Below are 16958 nucleotides of genomic sequence, written 5' to 3' on the forward strand. Positions count from 1 at the left end.
TTTATTTTTATGACATAGAAGAACCTTAAAGAGGTTGTCCGGGCTTTTACTATTGATGACCTATCCTCAGGACACCCCCGCTGATCCGCTGTACGAGGAGACAGCGTGGGCAGTGTGCACGAGTCATCTCCCTTCTCTCTTCCTGGTCACCGCTGCTGTCTGTGGTCTTTGCCAGAAGGGAGACGGCACATGCGCACTGCGCGCGTTGTCTCCTCGCACAGATGATCTGCGGGGGTGCCGGGTGTCAGACCCCCACCAATCTAATATTGAGGAAAATATCTTTTACGGACATGATTTATTTAGTATATGTTAAATTAAAGGGGGGAAACTGCTTGGATATTGTGGCTGTGCTGAGTCTACATAGATCTAGAAGTTTTGACGATCATGTGAAAATGGTGCTGCCTTTGCTGTATGCACAGCGCTCAGTGAGAAGGCAGAAACGGTAAAAAGAATGTTTCTGCCTTCTTCACTTGGATGCCAGTCTCTGACAGACAAGCGCACAAGCAGCTGCTTGATCCTCCCTGCATCAAAGGCTTCGTAAAGAAGAAGCTTGCCTGCCATAAACACATGCATGGTCAGTCGTTAAAGGGTTAAGGTGTTCATTTTATGTTACTAGGGGACGTATATTTTCAAGAATAACTTACATATATGAAGTGAGGACAACATTAATGCTTTGAGAGCAATAGGGAAGATATTATATACATTTGGTAATTTCGTAGTTGTGGCCTTATTACACTTTATCTGACCGTAGTACTCCCCAACCATAAAAACCTACCATAGAACAAACAGACAGGTCATCATCTAAATACTTCAGTTTTAATAATCTTAATAATAAAATAAGGAAAAATGTCTCACTTCTTGTTTTGACCAATGTAACATCATTAAAAAAGAATCCTTCCCCTATTGCTATATCTGTTTCAGTCCCTTCCAATATGCATTTCCAAAACTTGGATATCTGGAGTGAAGCTCATGAACATACCTAACAATGCCCACTTTCCCACTAACTTTTCAAAACTGGTGAAAGTGGTGTAAAAAGTTTTTGCACAAGTAACCTGTCGCTGCAAAGCCCAGTTTTGCAACTTTTTTTAATATTCTTTATTTTTGAGTTTTTATAAACAATACATCAAAATCATCAAAACCTCACATATGAAAATGGAATAGACAGTACCGCATTGTCAAAGAAAAATTTAAAATAGATCGTAATCTGCGAGATGTATATCAGTGACACTCCCTTCTCCATAAACTAAGTATATTTAACAAAACATACAGTATCGCTGTGTGTACAGAAGAGAAAAAGAACTAGGAAAAAACTAAGAACTTTTGCAACTTTTTGAAGCCAGAATTCTGGAGTACAGAGCGTGCTAAATTCGCCCCTCTGTCTACACATTTCTTGAGAAAAGCACTAAAAGGGAATGTGTCATCGGAAATGACCTATTGTTTAAATCACTTTTAACATATTTTTAAATAATTTTTGATAGTATTATTTTCCATGGCACTATCTATATTTAAACAAAAAACATAAATTCCTGCAGTTTTCACACTGACCACTAAATAAATAGTAATATATATAATAATTGGCGCCACTTCTTGGTCTGTACAGATCACTTTACTGCAGTTATCTACCATTGTAGACCTGCCTGTAATGATAAGGAGATATCACCTCTGTGTACAGATAAGACAGGATCCACCATTCACAACAGGTGATTGTCAGATCATTGTCACAAAAATTTAAAATGTGGACACAATAAATACCAGATCCGTTTTTCCGGATAACACCGGAGAGACGGATCCGGTATTTCAATGCATTTGTCAAACGGATTCGCATCCAGATACGGAAACAAATGGTATCCGTTTGCACATGGATTTCCGCATCCGGCAGGCAGTTCCGTGTGAAAGTACCCTAGGCTAAGCCTGTCTGGCACTATGCTTCGTTGCATAACAATATAGTTGTTGACAGGTTCCCATTAAAAGTTAAATTTTTTTCAAGAAACTAATTATGAATTATTGACCAAGTGTTAAAGTAGAGGTATTTTATGTATGCATTTCTGACTCATCACCTTTCTGCTGGCGATATTCTCTCATCTCAGACATTAGTGGCATATCACTAGGATATGCCAACAACGTCCCAAAGGTGGCACCCACACCTATCTCTAGAATTGGATGCAGCAAACTGAATGGAGCACAGTGGCGCATGCGCGGCCACCCTCCATTCATTTTTATGGAAGTTCCAAAAATAGGTGAGCGCTGGCTTGGCTATTTCCGACAGTCTTATAGAGCTGAATGGAGCAGTGGGCGCTCTTGCGTAGTGCATTCTCCATTCATTTCTATGGGACTTCTGAAAAACTACCATAGAAGCGAATGGAGAGAATGCCGCGCATGTGCGGTGTGCTCTCATTCACTTTGGGGGCCCCTTTCTAGAGAGAGGTGCAGGTCACAGAGGTTCTTCTCTCATAGTTAGGCCTCATGCACATGGCCGTGTTCCGCGACCGAGAGCGGTCCGTGGTAATACGGCCTGGATTCCTGTTGAGAGCAGGAGCGCACGGCATCATTGGTTGCACTATACGAGTGTATTACTGAAGTGCAGCGCCGGCATGAAGCGCACAGCGTCATAGCAACCAATGACGCAGTGCGCTCTTGCTCTCAACAGGAATCCAGGCCGTGTTACCACGGACCGCTCTCGGCATGAGGCCTAAGGTATGCAGAAATACTTCTGACCTTTAGGCCCCTTTCACACGGGCGAGTTTTCCGTGCGGGTGCGATGCGTGCGGTGAACGTATTGCACCCGCACTGAATCCTGACCCATTCATTTCTATGGGGATGTGCACATGAGCGTTGATTTTCACGCATCACTTGTGCGTTGAGTGAAAATCGCAGCATGCTCTATAATGTGCGATTTTCACGCGACGCAGGCCCCATAGAAGTGAATGGGGTGCGTGAAAATCGCATAGCATCCGCAAGCAAGTGCGGTGACAGTCTATTCACTGTATTATTTTCCCTTATAACATGTTTATAAGGGAAAATAATAGCATTCTGAATACAGAATGCATAGTATAATAGTGCTGGAGGGGTTAAAAATAAATAAAAAAGTTAACTCACCTTCTCCTCTTGATCGCGTAGTTCCCGGTCTCTTTACTTCTTGAATGATGAGCTGTGGGCTAAAGGACCTGTGGTGACGTCAGATCACATGCTCCAATCACATGGTCCATCACCGTGGTGATGGAGCATGTGATCTGACGTCACCACAGGTCCTTTAGCCCACAGCTTATCATTCAAGAAGTAAAGAGACCGGGAACTACGCGATCAAGAGGAGAAGGTGAGTTAACTTTTTTTAACCCCTCCAGCACTATTATACTATGCATTCTGTATTCAGAATGCTATTATTTTCCCTTATAACCATGTTATAAGGTAAAATAATACAATCTTCAGAACATCAATCCCAAGCCCGAACTTCTGTGAAGAAGTTCAGGTTTGGGTACCAAACATGCGCGATTTTTCTCACGCGAGTGCAAAACGCATTACAATGTTTTGCACTCACGCTGAAAAATTGCGCATTTTCCTTCAACGCACCCGCCTCTTATCCGGGCCAAAAATAAGACGCCTGTGTGAAAGAGGCCTAAAGGTAGGTTGGTGAAGATCCATACAAAATTACCAGTACTCCCTCACTTACTCAACATAGCCAAATCATGTATCCCCCATCTCCCTCTGAAGCTCTACAACCTCTCTATTATGCAATGGTTTGCTATTGAGATTCACAACGCTATACAAGAAGTCATCTACTATTTTCTCTCTTTTTTTTTTTTTTTTTTTTTTTACTCTCTTTACCCTCTTTTACCTTTTCATACTGAATATTTTTTCCTCTAAAATATCTTCTTAGGGCTCTTTCACACGTGCGGATCCCGTGCGGGTAATCTGCTGCGTGAAAGAGAGCCAAGCCCCGTTCCGGACAGCAGAGACACGGAGCAGTAACATGATTGATAATGCTCCGTGCCTCTCTGTGATCTTTTTACTACAAAATCACAGTGAGATAAAATTGTCACTGTGATTTTTGTAGTAAAAAAGGTCATAGAGAGGCACAGAGCATTATCAATCATGTTACTGCTCCATGTCTCTGCTGTCCGGAACGGGGCTTGGCTCTCTTTCACGCAGCGGATTCCACGCACGGGATCTGCTCGTGTGACAGAGCCCTTATTGTTATAACTTTTACCAGCTTTATGTTATGTACAGTATACCAATTACTACAAAGGAACACACGAGAAAAGGAAATGTTAGACTAACCTGTTTAATTAAGGCAATGTCCAATCCATTCTTCCTTTGTGCACTTTTTTCATATTTGCCTACATTTGCCTTAATATTGTATTTATGAACATTTAAAAATTAAGTAAAAAAATAAGGAAAAAATATAAAGAAAAAACTCATCAGCAGTAATTGTCTCTGTGCAGAACCATTTTCAAACCATTAACATTTTATATTTTTTTTAATTGTAAATACACTCTACCGCTGTCCGAAAGACCCTTTTAATACATTTTTTTTAATGTATGTTAAAATCTAGGTTTTAGGTTATACAAACCGTGCACTGCAACAATATTGAGTTAACCATTACATCACCAATCAATTTTAGTTGCCGATAAGAGACCCTAGGATGTCCTCAAAGTCCTCTGTCACATATTTTATTGAACTTTGAACAGCACTAAAATAGTTTAACCAGACCAGTTTTGAGCTTGAGGACATTAATTATTTTTGTTCACCAGAGCATATTGAGGCTTTGTTTTCTCGCGGGGTGAGTTGTATTTTATGAATGTGCCCTGCTGTGGTACTTATAAAGGTGTATTAAAAATATATATTTATTCTGGAAGAAATTAGAGCATTTCTGCAGCAGTTTTTTTTTTCTACCTTTTTTTGCGCCATACACATCGTAAATTTATTGTACAGATTGTTATGATCAGGACAGTAGGAAATAGATGTATCCAACCAAGACACCCGCACTACACTTTGCAGCTGATTTCTTTCAGCATCGTCACTCACAGTTATCGTGATGCATTTTGGTTTTCTATGGGTCTGTGTCAAACAGGCTCATAGAAGCTCATTGTGGACCGAAATGCGACTCAAAATAGTGGTCTTTTGGCCTACCGGTGGGCTAGTATATGTCAATATACTGAAAAAAAAGGAATGGAATGGTGTAGTAGACTACAATTGTTCATATAAAAGGTGTACAGTAAAAAAAAAAGTGAACCACTCTGGGTTTGTTTTCCTTACAATGGAACCCTATAGTCGACGTATCCCACTCTGAGCCTATACAATGGGATACACTACAGTCTTCCATTGGAGGTATATGTCAAGCAAAGCCTGAAAAAAAAAGTGTATGCTTTGGTCAGTTAGTGAGTTACATGATGCTGATAGCAGTGCAGGCAATCTGGGTGCCATGTCCTTAAGTTATAAGTCCATTCTGGTCCTCAGCTTTACCACGTAACCATCATTCGCTGGATTGTATGACAAGACCAGAAGTCCGCTCAATCTGAGTGTTGTAGAGAATCTTACAGAGCAGGGATCAGCAACCTTCCGCACTCCAGCTGCTGTGAAACTACAGCTCTCTGCATGCACAATTGGCTTAAGGAGGATTATGGGAGTTGTAGTTGCAGAACAGTTGGAGTGCAGGAGGTTCACTCCAAAAGTCTGGAACGGAGCTTATAACTTACGAATAAAACCATTAGTAAGCAGATTCCCTGCACTACTATTTACATCATGTACCTTACTAACCGACCAAAGGATAATTTTTTTTGTGAACGATCTTCTTTATTATGCAGGTTTTACCAGGAATTAACTAAGCAGAGTTTATTTCAAAAGGTTGTGTGTGTCAGTGGGACTAAAGGCAAGTGCTTATCAGGGATATGACTCAGCATTATACATCTGGTTCAGACCAGCTTCTTACCTGAAACCTGAAAATCTTCTGAATGTATAAATAATTAGTCCACCAAAGCTTTTACGCTTGCTATCTGTTGGCCAGGAGGTAGACCACCGCAAATCTATAGAAAATGATGTTACAGATGATAACTCAAAGGTTCCACCTATTATCGCATGTGCTAACATACATTTGTGATCTTTACAGCCAGGACAAATAGAGAGAGTCCAAACCTACAGTTCAGAGCTCACAGCGCAGTGCCCTCGTTTATGACTTTGGGATATAGTATAGGCTGTTACATGTTAAAGCACACCCTTTGCAGAAAAATTTCATTTTGTGGGAGATACAGAGAAAGGGCCTGTCTTCAGTTGAACTCGCTTAGGTTCTCATTACTACTATTGTATTGATAACTTCTGGACATGTTGCATTTATTAATGCCTGGAGAAATCTCGGGCCCGTAGATGGCAGACGTTGGCTTAGCATGCGCCCCGTGGTGGCTATATTGACACAGAAAGGTCATCATGAACCTGCAGTTCAGAGCTCACAGTACAGTGTCCTAGTTTATGACTTGGTGACGTAGTACTGGCTGTTACATATTAAAGTACAAATGTTCAAAAACTCTTCGGAGAAAAGCTTCATTTTCTAGGAGATACAGAGAAAGAACATGCCGTCAGTTCATCTCTCCTTGGTTCTCGTTACTACTATTGTATTGATAACTTCTGGACGTGTAGCATTTGTTAATGCTGGGACAATCCTCGTGGTACCTGTAGATGGCAGTCATTGGCTTGGCATGCGCCCTGTGGTGGATATATTGATACAGAAAGGACATCATGCTGTCGTTCTTGTACCAGAAATTAATTGGCATATAAAGACATCTCAGGACTGTGAAGTTAAGTTTTACCCAGTATCTTATACATTTCAAGAACTACACGATCATTTCTCTCTCTTCTCACATGAGGCTTTCACTCAGAGGCCTTCACTGGAGAAGTTCTTAGTGATGCAAAGACGGATGAAAGAGGGAGCAGCCTTTATGTTAGACTCCTGTGCTCGAATGTTGAACAATTCCCAGCTGATTCAGTCCTTAGAGGCGATGACCTTTGATGCTGTCTTTACAGATCCTATGCTTCCATGTGGTCAGATACTGGCTGAGCACCTCTCTTTGCCATCTGTTTTTTTCTTACGTGGCATACCATGTAATCTAGACGCTAAAGCTGCTAAATGCCCAACACCATTATCATATGTGCCAAGCATGCTGACCAGCTTGACAGATCACATGAGTTTCCCTCAGCGAGTGAAGAATCTCTTCTATGACCTGACTACACATGTTATGTGCAATATAGTTTACTCTCCCTACGAACAGCTGGCCAAAGAGTTTCTCAAGAGGGATGTAAGTTTGCAAGAAATTCTCAGTCATGCGGCCATTTGGCTGATGAGAATAGACTTTACCTTTGAATTTCCAAAGCCACTGATGCCCAACATGATCTTAATAGGAGGAATCAATTGTGCTCAAAAGAAGCTTCTAAATCAGGTGTGGATTTTTTTTTTTATATTGTTTATCTGTATTCAGAACATTTGCACATTTGTTAGTAGTTTATTATCATATCTTTATTTTTAATGGTTTATGTTTTGTAGCTGTCTGATTAGAGAATGGTGTATTTGGCCAGATGGACTTGACTTTTATTCGGTATTGTTAAAAGCAGCAAAACAGGCGTTCCGCAACATTGTAATAAAAACACTCCTCTATTAGATCGGTGGGGGTCCTACCTCTGGATCCCCCACTGATCACGAGAACGGGGGCCCCATACCCCCTGCAGCCCTCTTGAAAAGATCAGTGGTAGGTTGCACATGCGCTTGGCTGCTCTATTAATTTCCATAGGGGTTCTGGAGATAGCCAAAAACAGCATGTGCCACTGTGATGTGCTGCTGATGAATGAGGATTTTATTGGTCACTAAAAAGATTCACCTGATGAATGAGCGTTTGTTCCCTAATTGGATGATATGCAGTACATTTTAATGGGGAAATTATCAGTTTCAAGTGTTCATATGGACACTCATCTCTGGTAATAGTCCTGATCCTAGGCTCATAAAAATGGAAAAAACTCACTGAAAAAAATGGGTGGAAATGGCCTAAATGGGTGGAAATGCTCGAAACCCAGACACTGTAGCGTGTCTATAACCGGGGGAGCAATTGGTAATGAAAATGGACCCTAATACTGAAAAGGAATTTTAGTATATTAACCTGCTATGAGCAAGCCAGCCTTGTATCGTACCATAGTGTATGAAGAAGTGAACACAGATTCCAAAGGTGGGGGGGAAATAGCAGTGCGTTTTATGGGGCGAATGCTGCGAATATCAGGTGTATCGGCTGAGAGGGAGGAGGGGCTTGGGGCTGGCATCTGGTTCTGTAATGGCAGCAGGGCCCAGTGCAGTCACTGTATTCTACTACACCGGGCCCCGCTCACTGTAGTATAATCATATCTAACTTGTGGGTATTGTTAAAGTATTCAAATCATCTTAAATCCAGCGCTGTACTACTTACTACTAACTTCTTGGCAGTCAGGAGGCCAGGCGGGCGCTCACAGTGTAGCTTACTACACCACGTGCCTGCTCCGCTCACTTTATGAATGAAGCAGGCGGCGCAGGTGCATGACATAGTGAGCTGCGCTGCGAGCGTCCGCCCGGCCTCCTGACTGCCAAGAAGCTAGTAGTAAGTAGTACAGCGCTGGATTTAAGATGATATGAATACATTAACAATACCCACAAATTAGATATGATTATACTTCAGTGAGCGGGGCCCGGTGTAGTAGAATACAGTGACTGCACTGGGCCCCACTGCCATTACAGAACCAGATGCCGGCCCCCATTCACTACACAGGGACACTGTTATGGGGGATCTGTGGATGACACATTAGATAAGATGCTATATATGTGTCATCCACAGATGCCCCCATAACAGTGCAATCCACAGATGCCCCCATAATGATCCCCCATAACAGTGCCATCCACATATGCCCCCATAACAGTGCCATCCACAGATGCCCCCATAACAGTGCCATCCACAGATGCCCCCATAACAGTGCCATCCACAGATCCCCCATAACAGTATCATCCACAGACCACCATTAGTTCAAAACCCACCAAAAGCACACCTTTTGGTTCAAAATATTTTTTTCTTATTTTCCTCCTCAAAAACCTAGGTGCGTCTTATGGGCCGCTGCGTCTTATAGGGCGAAAAATATGGGTATATAAATTTGGTATCACCATAACCGTACCAACCCATAGAATAAAATTAGCATATCATATATACTGTATGAGGAACCCTATAAAAAATTAAATTACGCTGACAGAATAGCAAATTTTCCCCACCTCACCTTCTGAAAAATGGTACAAAAAGCGATCAAAAACTATTTTGTGCTCCATAATGGTACAAAAAAACATTGCTCGTCCCACAAAAAACAAGCCCTTACACAGCTCAGTCAACAAAAAATAAAAATATTATGGCACCTAAAAACATTTTTAGCAAATTCCATGTTAGAAAATCCAGATGCTGTTCCTTCCCTCCTGAGCCCTGCCGTGTCCCCAAACAGCAGTTTATGACCATATATGGGGTGATTTCGTATTCAGGAAAAAATGCATAACAAATTGTGGGGTGCGTTTTCTCCTGTTACACCTTTTGAAAATGACTCATTTGGGGCTAAAGCGACATTTTATTGGAAAAAAAAAATATTTTTTCATTTTCACAGCTACGTGTTTCTAAATTCTTTGAATCTATTGTTGGGTCAAAGCATTTACTGCAGCCCTTTACTGCAGGGGTGTAGTTTTTGAAGGGGTAACTTTTCAGGATGTCCTTTGTAGGGGTACCTCAGGGTCTCCTCAAATGTGACATGGCACCCAAAAACCATTCCAGCAAAATCTGCCCTCCAAAAACTAAATTGTGCTCCTGCCATGCGCCCATGAAGAGATTTACCCCACACTCCAGAATCAGGGTAATAAATATTAAGGTTTATTTTGCTGTTAACCCTTGCTGTGTTACAGGAAAAATTTATAAAAATGGGAAATCTGCACAAAAAATATTTGTTTGTTTTTTAAATTTCACCTGCACTTTGCTTTACGTCCTGTGGAACATCTAAAGGGTTTACAAAGCTTCAAAACTCAGTTTTGAATAATTTGAGGGGTGTAGTTTCTAAAATGGGTTAATTTATGGGTGGTTTCTACTACAAATACCCCTTAAAGTGACTTTAGAACAAAAATTGCTTCCAAAATTCTAACCCTTCTAATGTCCTAAAAAAATGATGGCAACATAAAGTAGACATACAGTGAATGTTACTTAATAACTATTTTATGTGTTATCACTACCTGTTTTTCTCCAAATGTTTAGTATTTTTCATACATAAAGGTAAAACATATTGACTCAAATTCACCACTAACATGAAGTACGAAGTGTCATGAGAAAACATTCTCAGAATCTTGAGAAGTAAAAGCGTTCCAAAGTTATTACCACATAAAGTGACTCATAACAGATTAGAAAAATGGGGCTTCGGCATTTGGTCCAAACTGGCTTTTGCTGGAAGGGGTTAAACAGTGCAAGTTAACCCTTTCAAGTAAAATAAAGTGAAGAGTTGATGACTTTGCATAGGTGAACTAGAGGTCAATGTCCACAAATGTCCAGACTTCAAAGTCCCCCTGCTCCAGGGCACTACATTTCATAAGTAACAGTTCTGCCGGTCTCTTGCCAAGTAGAACAGAATGTGCTCATCTGCCATATTATACGAGGGGATATGTACAGTAGGCTTGATAACATCATGGCCTCTGTTTATTTCAAAACCAGCAGAGAGAAAAGTCCTGCATCCAGTTTTTTTTATCCCCTAAAAAAGTGGGCCCTCAAAGAGAGTTGAATGGACCCCATTATAGTCAATGAGACCTTGTTGGCTTTGTTCAGGTCAGTTTTGTGGTGAATCTGGCACCTCAGATATTTTCATTGTTCTGCTTCTATACGCAGAACAGAAACAACTCAACCAGATAGTAAGCAAAATCTTAACCGCCATAGTGGAGTCATCACCAAGCCACTAAGAACACAAGATGTTGGCAGCTTGATATCAGTACCACAGATGTCTTGTGCTCTCAGTGGTCCAGCTCAGGAGGCTCAATGTTGTCACTGCATTGCGAGATGCAATCCATTGAGCAGACCGCCCCCTGCGCTGCCATAGTTTTCAACTGGCCTCATTCCGAGGATAGAAGGACATAGGGGCACATTTATTAAGACTGGCGTTTTAAACGCTGGTCTTAATAAAGGCCCATAGCTGGTGGTGGATCCGCTGAAGCTATGAAGATGCGCAGGCTTCTCCTTAACTTTGGCGCATTCAGCGCCAGTTCTAAATGTAAGACAGCTTCTGAGCTGTTTTACATTTAGACCATTTTCTACTTCTAAAACTAGCGTAGAAAATAGTAAATGAGATGGACCTGCTGGCCCGTCCTATTCCCACCAATGACACACCCGCCATTTTAGACCTGGCGTGAGCGGGGAGAAGTTGCAGATAGTGCCTGAAATACGCCTAAGTTACGAATATTTCAGATTAATAAATGACTCCCACAATGTTGTGCAAGCAATGCCAGCTGCCCCAGTCCAGGAGCACCATTAAAGTGGCCCTGCATAAAGCCATGTGCCACAGACACTCTTAAGTGGTACCCAGAATTCAGAGCTCTGTATTACAAAGATGTTGACACGGTATGCTCTGCTGTGTGGTACCATTCCTCTCTAGAAGCAATGCCTAAAAGCAGCTCTGTGCCCCAAAATTGAGCCAAAGTTTTGGCGCATTTTTAGAGTGAACCTAAAATTGAACAAGTCCTATTTTTGTCCGTTTTATAGACAAGGATAGGACTGTTCTATAAATGGTAGGACGTTCTGTTCCGCAAAATGTGGAACACATGCGGCCAGTATCCGTGTGTTGTGGATCTGCAATTTGCACAGCCGTGTGCATTAACCCCTTATATTAGACAATGCAAAGTACGTCACTATTAGTAAATGTACCCCAACACGCACGCATGATTTATATGCACAAGCATCAAAATCCAGACTGAAACTGTTGGCACTTTAAAATGCGATGTATTAATCATTTAAAAATGAACCATGGAGCATTTCTCTTACTCTATTTCCAATTTATCTTACTCAATGTGATAAACTGTTGTTGGACAAGGGAGTGTTCCATGTTTGAGTCATTCAGGTACACAGCGTGCATTACAATAGTTTTTTTTTACTTCTTGAAAACTAAACTTATAAGAAAGTATTTACCATTTATTCTGAGAAGGTTAGCTGGAATCGCTGGGTGCTTAGAAATGGCTTGGATTTTCCCTTCTAATGTGGGTCTTTGGATATATGTATTGCTGGGCCTCCCTATTCTGGTTGAGGGTGGAAATTTACTAGTAATTGCCCAGGATCCTGACATCTGGCTGGACATGCGTAGCATGGTGGAAAAAATACAACAGAAGGGACACAAAGTCTTGTTGGTTATACCCAAGAATAACCTTATCATGGATTCTTCTGAAGGACTCATTGTGAAAATGTACTCCGCTCCTTTTCTGGAAGATGAACTAGATATGCATATGGCTTATATATTCGATCAGACTCATCTGGGCAGCCTGCTAAGTGCTATCAGTACAGAATCCAGAAGGATGATTTACACAGCATCTGTCCTTTCCCATACTTGTTTGCATCTACTAGAAGATCATGTTTTGATGCAGTCTTTGCAAAGACACGTTTTTGATGTTGCCATCATGGATCCATTCTTTCCTTGTGGTCCCATCCTTGCAGAACAGCTTCATCTCCCATCTATTTATTTTTTGCAAACATTACCATGTGGTTGGGACAACAGGGCCACTCGTTGCCCAGGCATGAATTCCGTAAATGCTAATGGTCTGTTACAGCGCATCAGAGAGCCTGATTCTTCATTCAATAGAATACCTCGTCTGTCAACAAATTGAAAAAGAATACACAAAACTGGCTTCACAATACTTACATAAGGATGTTGAGTTACTTGAGCTCTTTAGCCGGGCTGAGATCTTTTTATATAAATATGATTATGTTTTGGAGCCTCCTAAGCCACGTATGCCAAACATGGTGTTTATTGGAGGACATAGCTGTGATCGGACACAGAAATTAAGCAAGGTGAGTAGCTTTCAACAGTGATACTTTTTATTTTTCCAAGGTCCACCCTGGAGTAACCATGCAAAGGCCAATGAAGCTGCATGTATGTAGACTTAGAAATGTCCTTAGTCCTAATTTATCACATGATCCAATTTTTCATTTTTCATTTATCAATTGATTGTAGTAGCAGATTTTTTAAAATTGTGATATATCACAAAAAAGCCAATAGCGACCACAATATCTAAGGGGTTTATAGTGAGGGGGTTCACACCTCTCAGGCATCCGCATAGATGCAAATGAGATCGCTGGGTGCTGATGTTTTAGTATGCGAGCCCCACTGGCAGGCCAGTGAAGACCCCACAATAAAATTAAATAAAAAGCGATCAAAAAATATTATGTACCTTAAATAATACCAATGAAAAGTATAAGTCGGCCTGCAAAAATCAAGCCCTCACACAGCTCCACAGAAATAATATAAAAAAAGTTAAAGTTATATATAAAAATTTTCTTCTTTAAAAAAAAAAGTTCTTTCATTGTACAAAAGTTGTAAAACCTAAAAAAATATATACAGTACAGACCAAAAGTTTGGACACACCTTCTCATTCTTTTCTTTATTTTCATGACTATGAGAATTGTAGATTCACTGAAGGCATCAAAACTATGAATTAACACATGTGGAATTATATACATAACATAAAAGTGTGAAACAACTGAAAATATGTCATATTCTAGGTTCTTCAAAGTAGCCACCTTTTGCTTTGATTACTGCTTTGCACACTTTTGGCATTCTCTTGATGAGCTTCAAGAGGTAGTCACCTGAAATGGTCTTCCAACAGTCTTGAAGGAGTTCCCAGAGATGCTTAGCACTTGTTGGCCCTTTTGCCTTCACTCTGCGGTCCAGCTCACCCCAAACCATCTCGATTGGGTTCAGATCCGGTGACTGTGGAGGCCAGGTCATCTGGCGCAGCACCCCATCACTCTCCTTCATGGTCAAATAGCCCTTACACAGCCTGGAGGTGTGTTTGGGGTCATTGTCCTGTTAAAAAATAAATGATGGTCCAACTAAACGCAAACCGGATGGAATAGCATGCCGCTGCAAGATGCTGTAGTAGCCATGCTGGTTCAGTATGCCTTCAATTTTGAATAAATCCCCAACAGTGTCACCAGCAAAGCACCCCCACACCATCACACCTCCTCCTCCATGCTTCACGGTGGGAACCAGGCATGTAGAGTCCATCCGTTCACCTTTTCTGCGTCGCACAAAGACACGGTGGTTGGAACCAAAGATCTCAAATTTTGACTCATCAGACCAAAGCACAGATTTCCACTGGTTTAATGACCATTCCTTGTGTTCTTTAGCCCAAACAAGTCTCTTCTGCTTGTTGTCTGTCCTTAACAGTGGTTTACTAGCAGATATTCTACCTTGAAGGCCTGATTCACACAGTCTCCTCTTAACAGTTGTTCTAGAGATGAGTCTGCTGCTAGAACTCTGTGTGGCATTGACCTGGTCTCTAATCTGAGCTGCTGTTAACCTGCGATTTCTGAGGCTGGTGACTCGGATGAACTTATCCTCCGCAGCAGAGGTGACTCTTGGTCTTCCTTTCCTGGGGTGGTCCGCATGTGAGCCAGTTTCTTTGTTGCGCTTGATGGTTTTTGTGACTGCACTTGGGGACACTTTCAAAGTTTTCCCAATTTTTCGGACTGACTGACCTTCATTTCTTAAAGTAATGATGGCCACTCGTTTTTCTTTACTTAGCTGCTTTTTTCTTGCCATAATACAAATTCTAACAGTCTATTCAGTAGGACTATCAGCTGTGTATCCACCTGACTTCTCCACAACGCAACTGATGGTCTCAACCCCATTTATAAGGCAAGAAATCCCACTTATGAAACCTGACAGGGCACACCTGTGAAGTGAAAACCATTTCAGGTAACTACCTCTTGAAGCTCATCAAGAGAATGCCAAGAGTGTGCAAAGCAGTAATCAAAGCAAAAGGTGGCTAAAGAAAACTCTTTGAATGAGAAGGTGTGTCCAAACTTTTGGTCTGTACTGTACATGTTTGATATTGCTGTAATTGTACAGATCCAGAGAATAAAGTTATTCTGTTATTTGTGTAGAAAAATGAACACTGCAAAATTTATAAAGTAAATACTCAGCAGCAGTATTGATGTTTTTTCCCTTGTCCCCAGAAAGAGTTAAAAAAGGTTAATCAGTAACTTATATGTACCCCAAAATGGTGCCATAAAAACTGCAACTTGTCCGACAAAAAAATAAGCACTCATACGGCTACATTCATGGAAAAATTAAAAAAGCTCTTGGAATAAGATTTGCTTGATCACTAAGGCCCAAGACAGGCCAGTCACTAAGTGGTTAAAGGAGAATCTGGAAAGATAATCGGTAGACATTAGAAGACAGTTGTAAAGAAGAGCCGCAACTAGAGAGAGCTGAGGAGACCAGAAAGAGTATAGTTTTTTTATTTTATTTTTGCTAGCTTTTTTCATTTCAATGTTTGATATTAATTTTTTATTGCTCTTCTGTAGAAGTATACACTATAAAATAATTTTTTTTATTTTTATTTTTTGCAAACTTTTTTCATTTCAATGTTTGATATAAATTTTTTATTTCATATTTGTATTATATTTTTTCAATCAAATTAAGAAATTGCTGTTTTTCAAAATTGTTTTATACATAGAATATATTAGCATACTCCTGAATGCTAATACATCATACTCTGTGGCTCAGGCTGTGGTTAGGGCAATACTAGTGTGCCTACCAGCAGGATTACTGAACTTACAGCTCTGGGGTCTTTTTTAGGTCCCCAGGGCTGAATGCAGGGAACTTAACTAGCCACCAATCAGAAAACCGGGACCCAATCTCAGGAGGAAATCCCATTTGAACATGCTATGCTCATAGACTGTGGCAAGCAAAGGGTTAACAGTTGAGATTGGAGCTACCTCCACTCTTGGCTGTAGAGCAAACAGCTCCTCTACTCCTCTAAGAACCGGAGCTGTTAGTTACAGTTCATTAGTTGGGTAGGAGTGCTTACAGGAGATACCCTCTAAAATAGCAAAGACAAAAGTTAGAGGGTGGTCTTTAACAGGTTAATCTTTAGATGCAACCCAGAGCAACACAGTGTAAAAAGGCATATCATGTATATATAGTAGCATAACATGGCAAGACATAACACTTACTCCATGCCCACATTTATGAATAGTGGTCAGTCTGGTGCAAACTCCACAAAGTGCAAGTGGGGAGTTATGGAAAAGATTGTGACTTTTTGAAGCCAGAAACAGCTGGGTATGATAAATGTATATCTATGCTTTCTATGAAATGTTGCAGTGACAGCCATCTAAAGTATATGGCTAGCTTAAAAGGGTTCTTCAGGAATGATTTAAAATGGACGCAAGCAACCTGTCCTAGAATGTAAGCAGGACTGGTTGCTCCATTTGCAGAGCTGTTTTGGGGGGTGGGGCCTCAGTACACATAATGCCCAGGCACAAGTATTTAGTGCATATTAGTGAGTGTTCCTGTCAGACTACTCAGCCATGATGGCATATCGTAGGCAGGATCACATCATTGCCATCTGTCGTAGAGCAATGTAGTGTGGTCCCCTCACCACTCCAGGCAACCAGTCCTGCTCGCATTCTACGACAGGTTGCTGGCAGCCATTTTTAATCATACCCAGAGATCCTCTTTAAGTGTATTTATTTGCATATGGTATGTGTCTGGCAATGCTCCCTCTATGCAACATGCATAAGCATAAACAGGAATACTTGGAATATCCAAGCTAAGATCTTTTAGTGCTCAAATCATATGACGTCTATGGTCATCTTTAGAGATGAGCGAATCAAAGTTAACAAAGTGGAATTCGATCAAATTTTCAGGAAAAATTGGATTCGCACCGAATCTGAATTTCCTCA

At 40.9% G+C, this 16958-nt stretch overlaps 1 protein-coding gene across 3 annotated transcripts in view; it reads left to right on the forward strand.

The window, feature by feature from the left end:
• LOC122944480 (UDP-glucuronosyltransferase 1A1-like) overlaps window positions 1-16958 on the forward strand; it is a 103970-nt gene that overhangs the window by 36394 nt on the left and 50618 nt on the right. The window contains exon 1 of one of the 3 annotated variants that reach the window (XM_044302796.1): window positions 6560-7424. The exons of the other annotated variants lie outside the window; for them this stretch is intronic. Coding sequence (XP_044158731.1) covers window positions 6561-7424 — 864 coding nt within the window. The 5' untranslated portion in view covers window position 6560. Of the gene's footprint in view, window positions 1-6559; window positions 7425-16958 lie in introns of those variants that run through there. 3 annotated transcript variants of the gene reach the window in all.

Source organism: Bufo gargarizans, chromosome 8, assembly GCF_014858855.1.
Source record: "Bufo gargarizans isolate SCDJY-AF-19 chromosome 8, ASM1485885v1, whole genome shotgun sequence".
Lineage (NCBI taxonomy): Eukaryota > Metazoa > Chordata > Amphibia > Anura > Bufonidae > Bufo > Bufo gargarizans.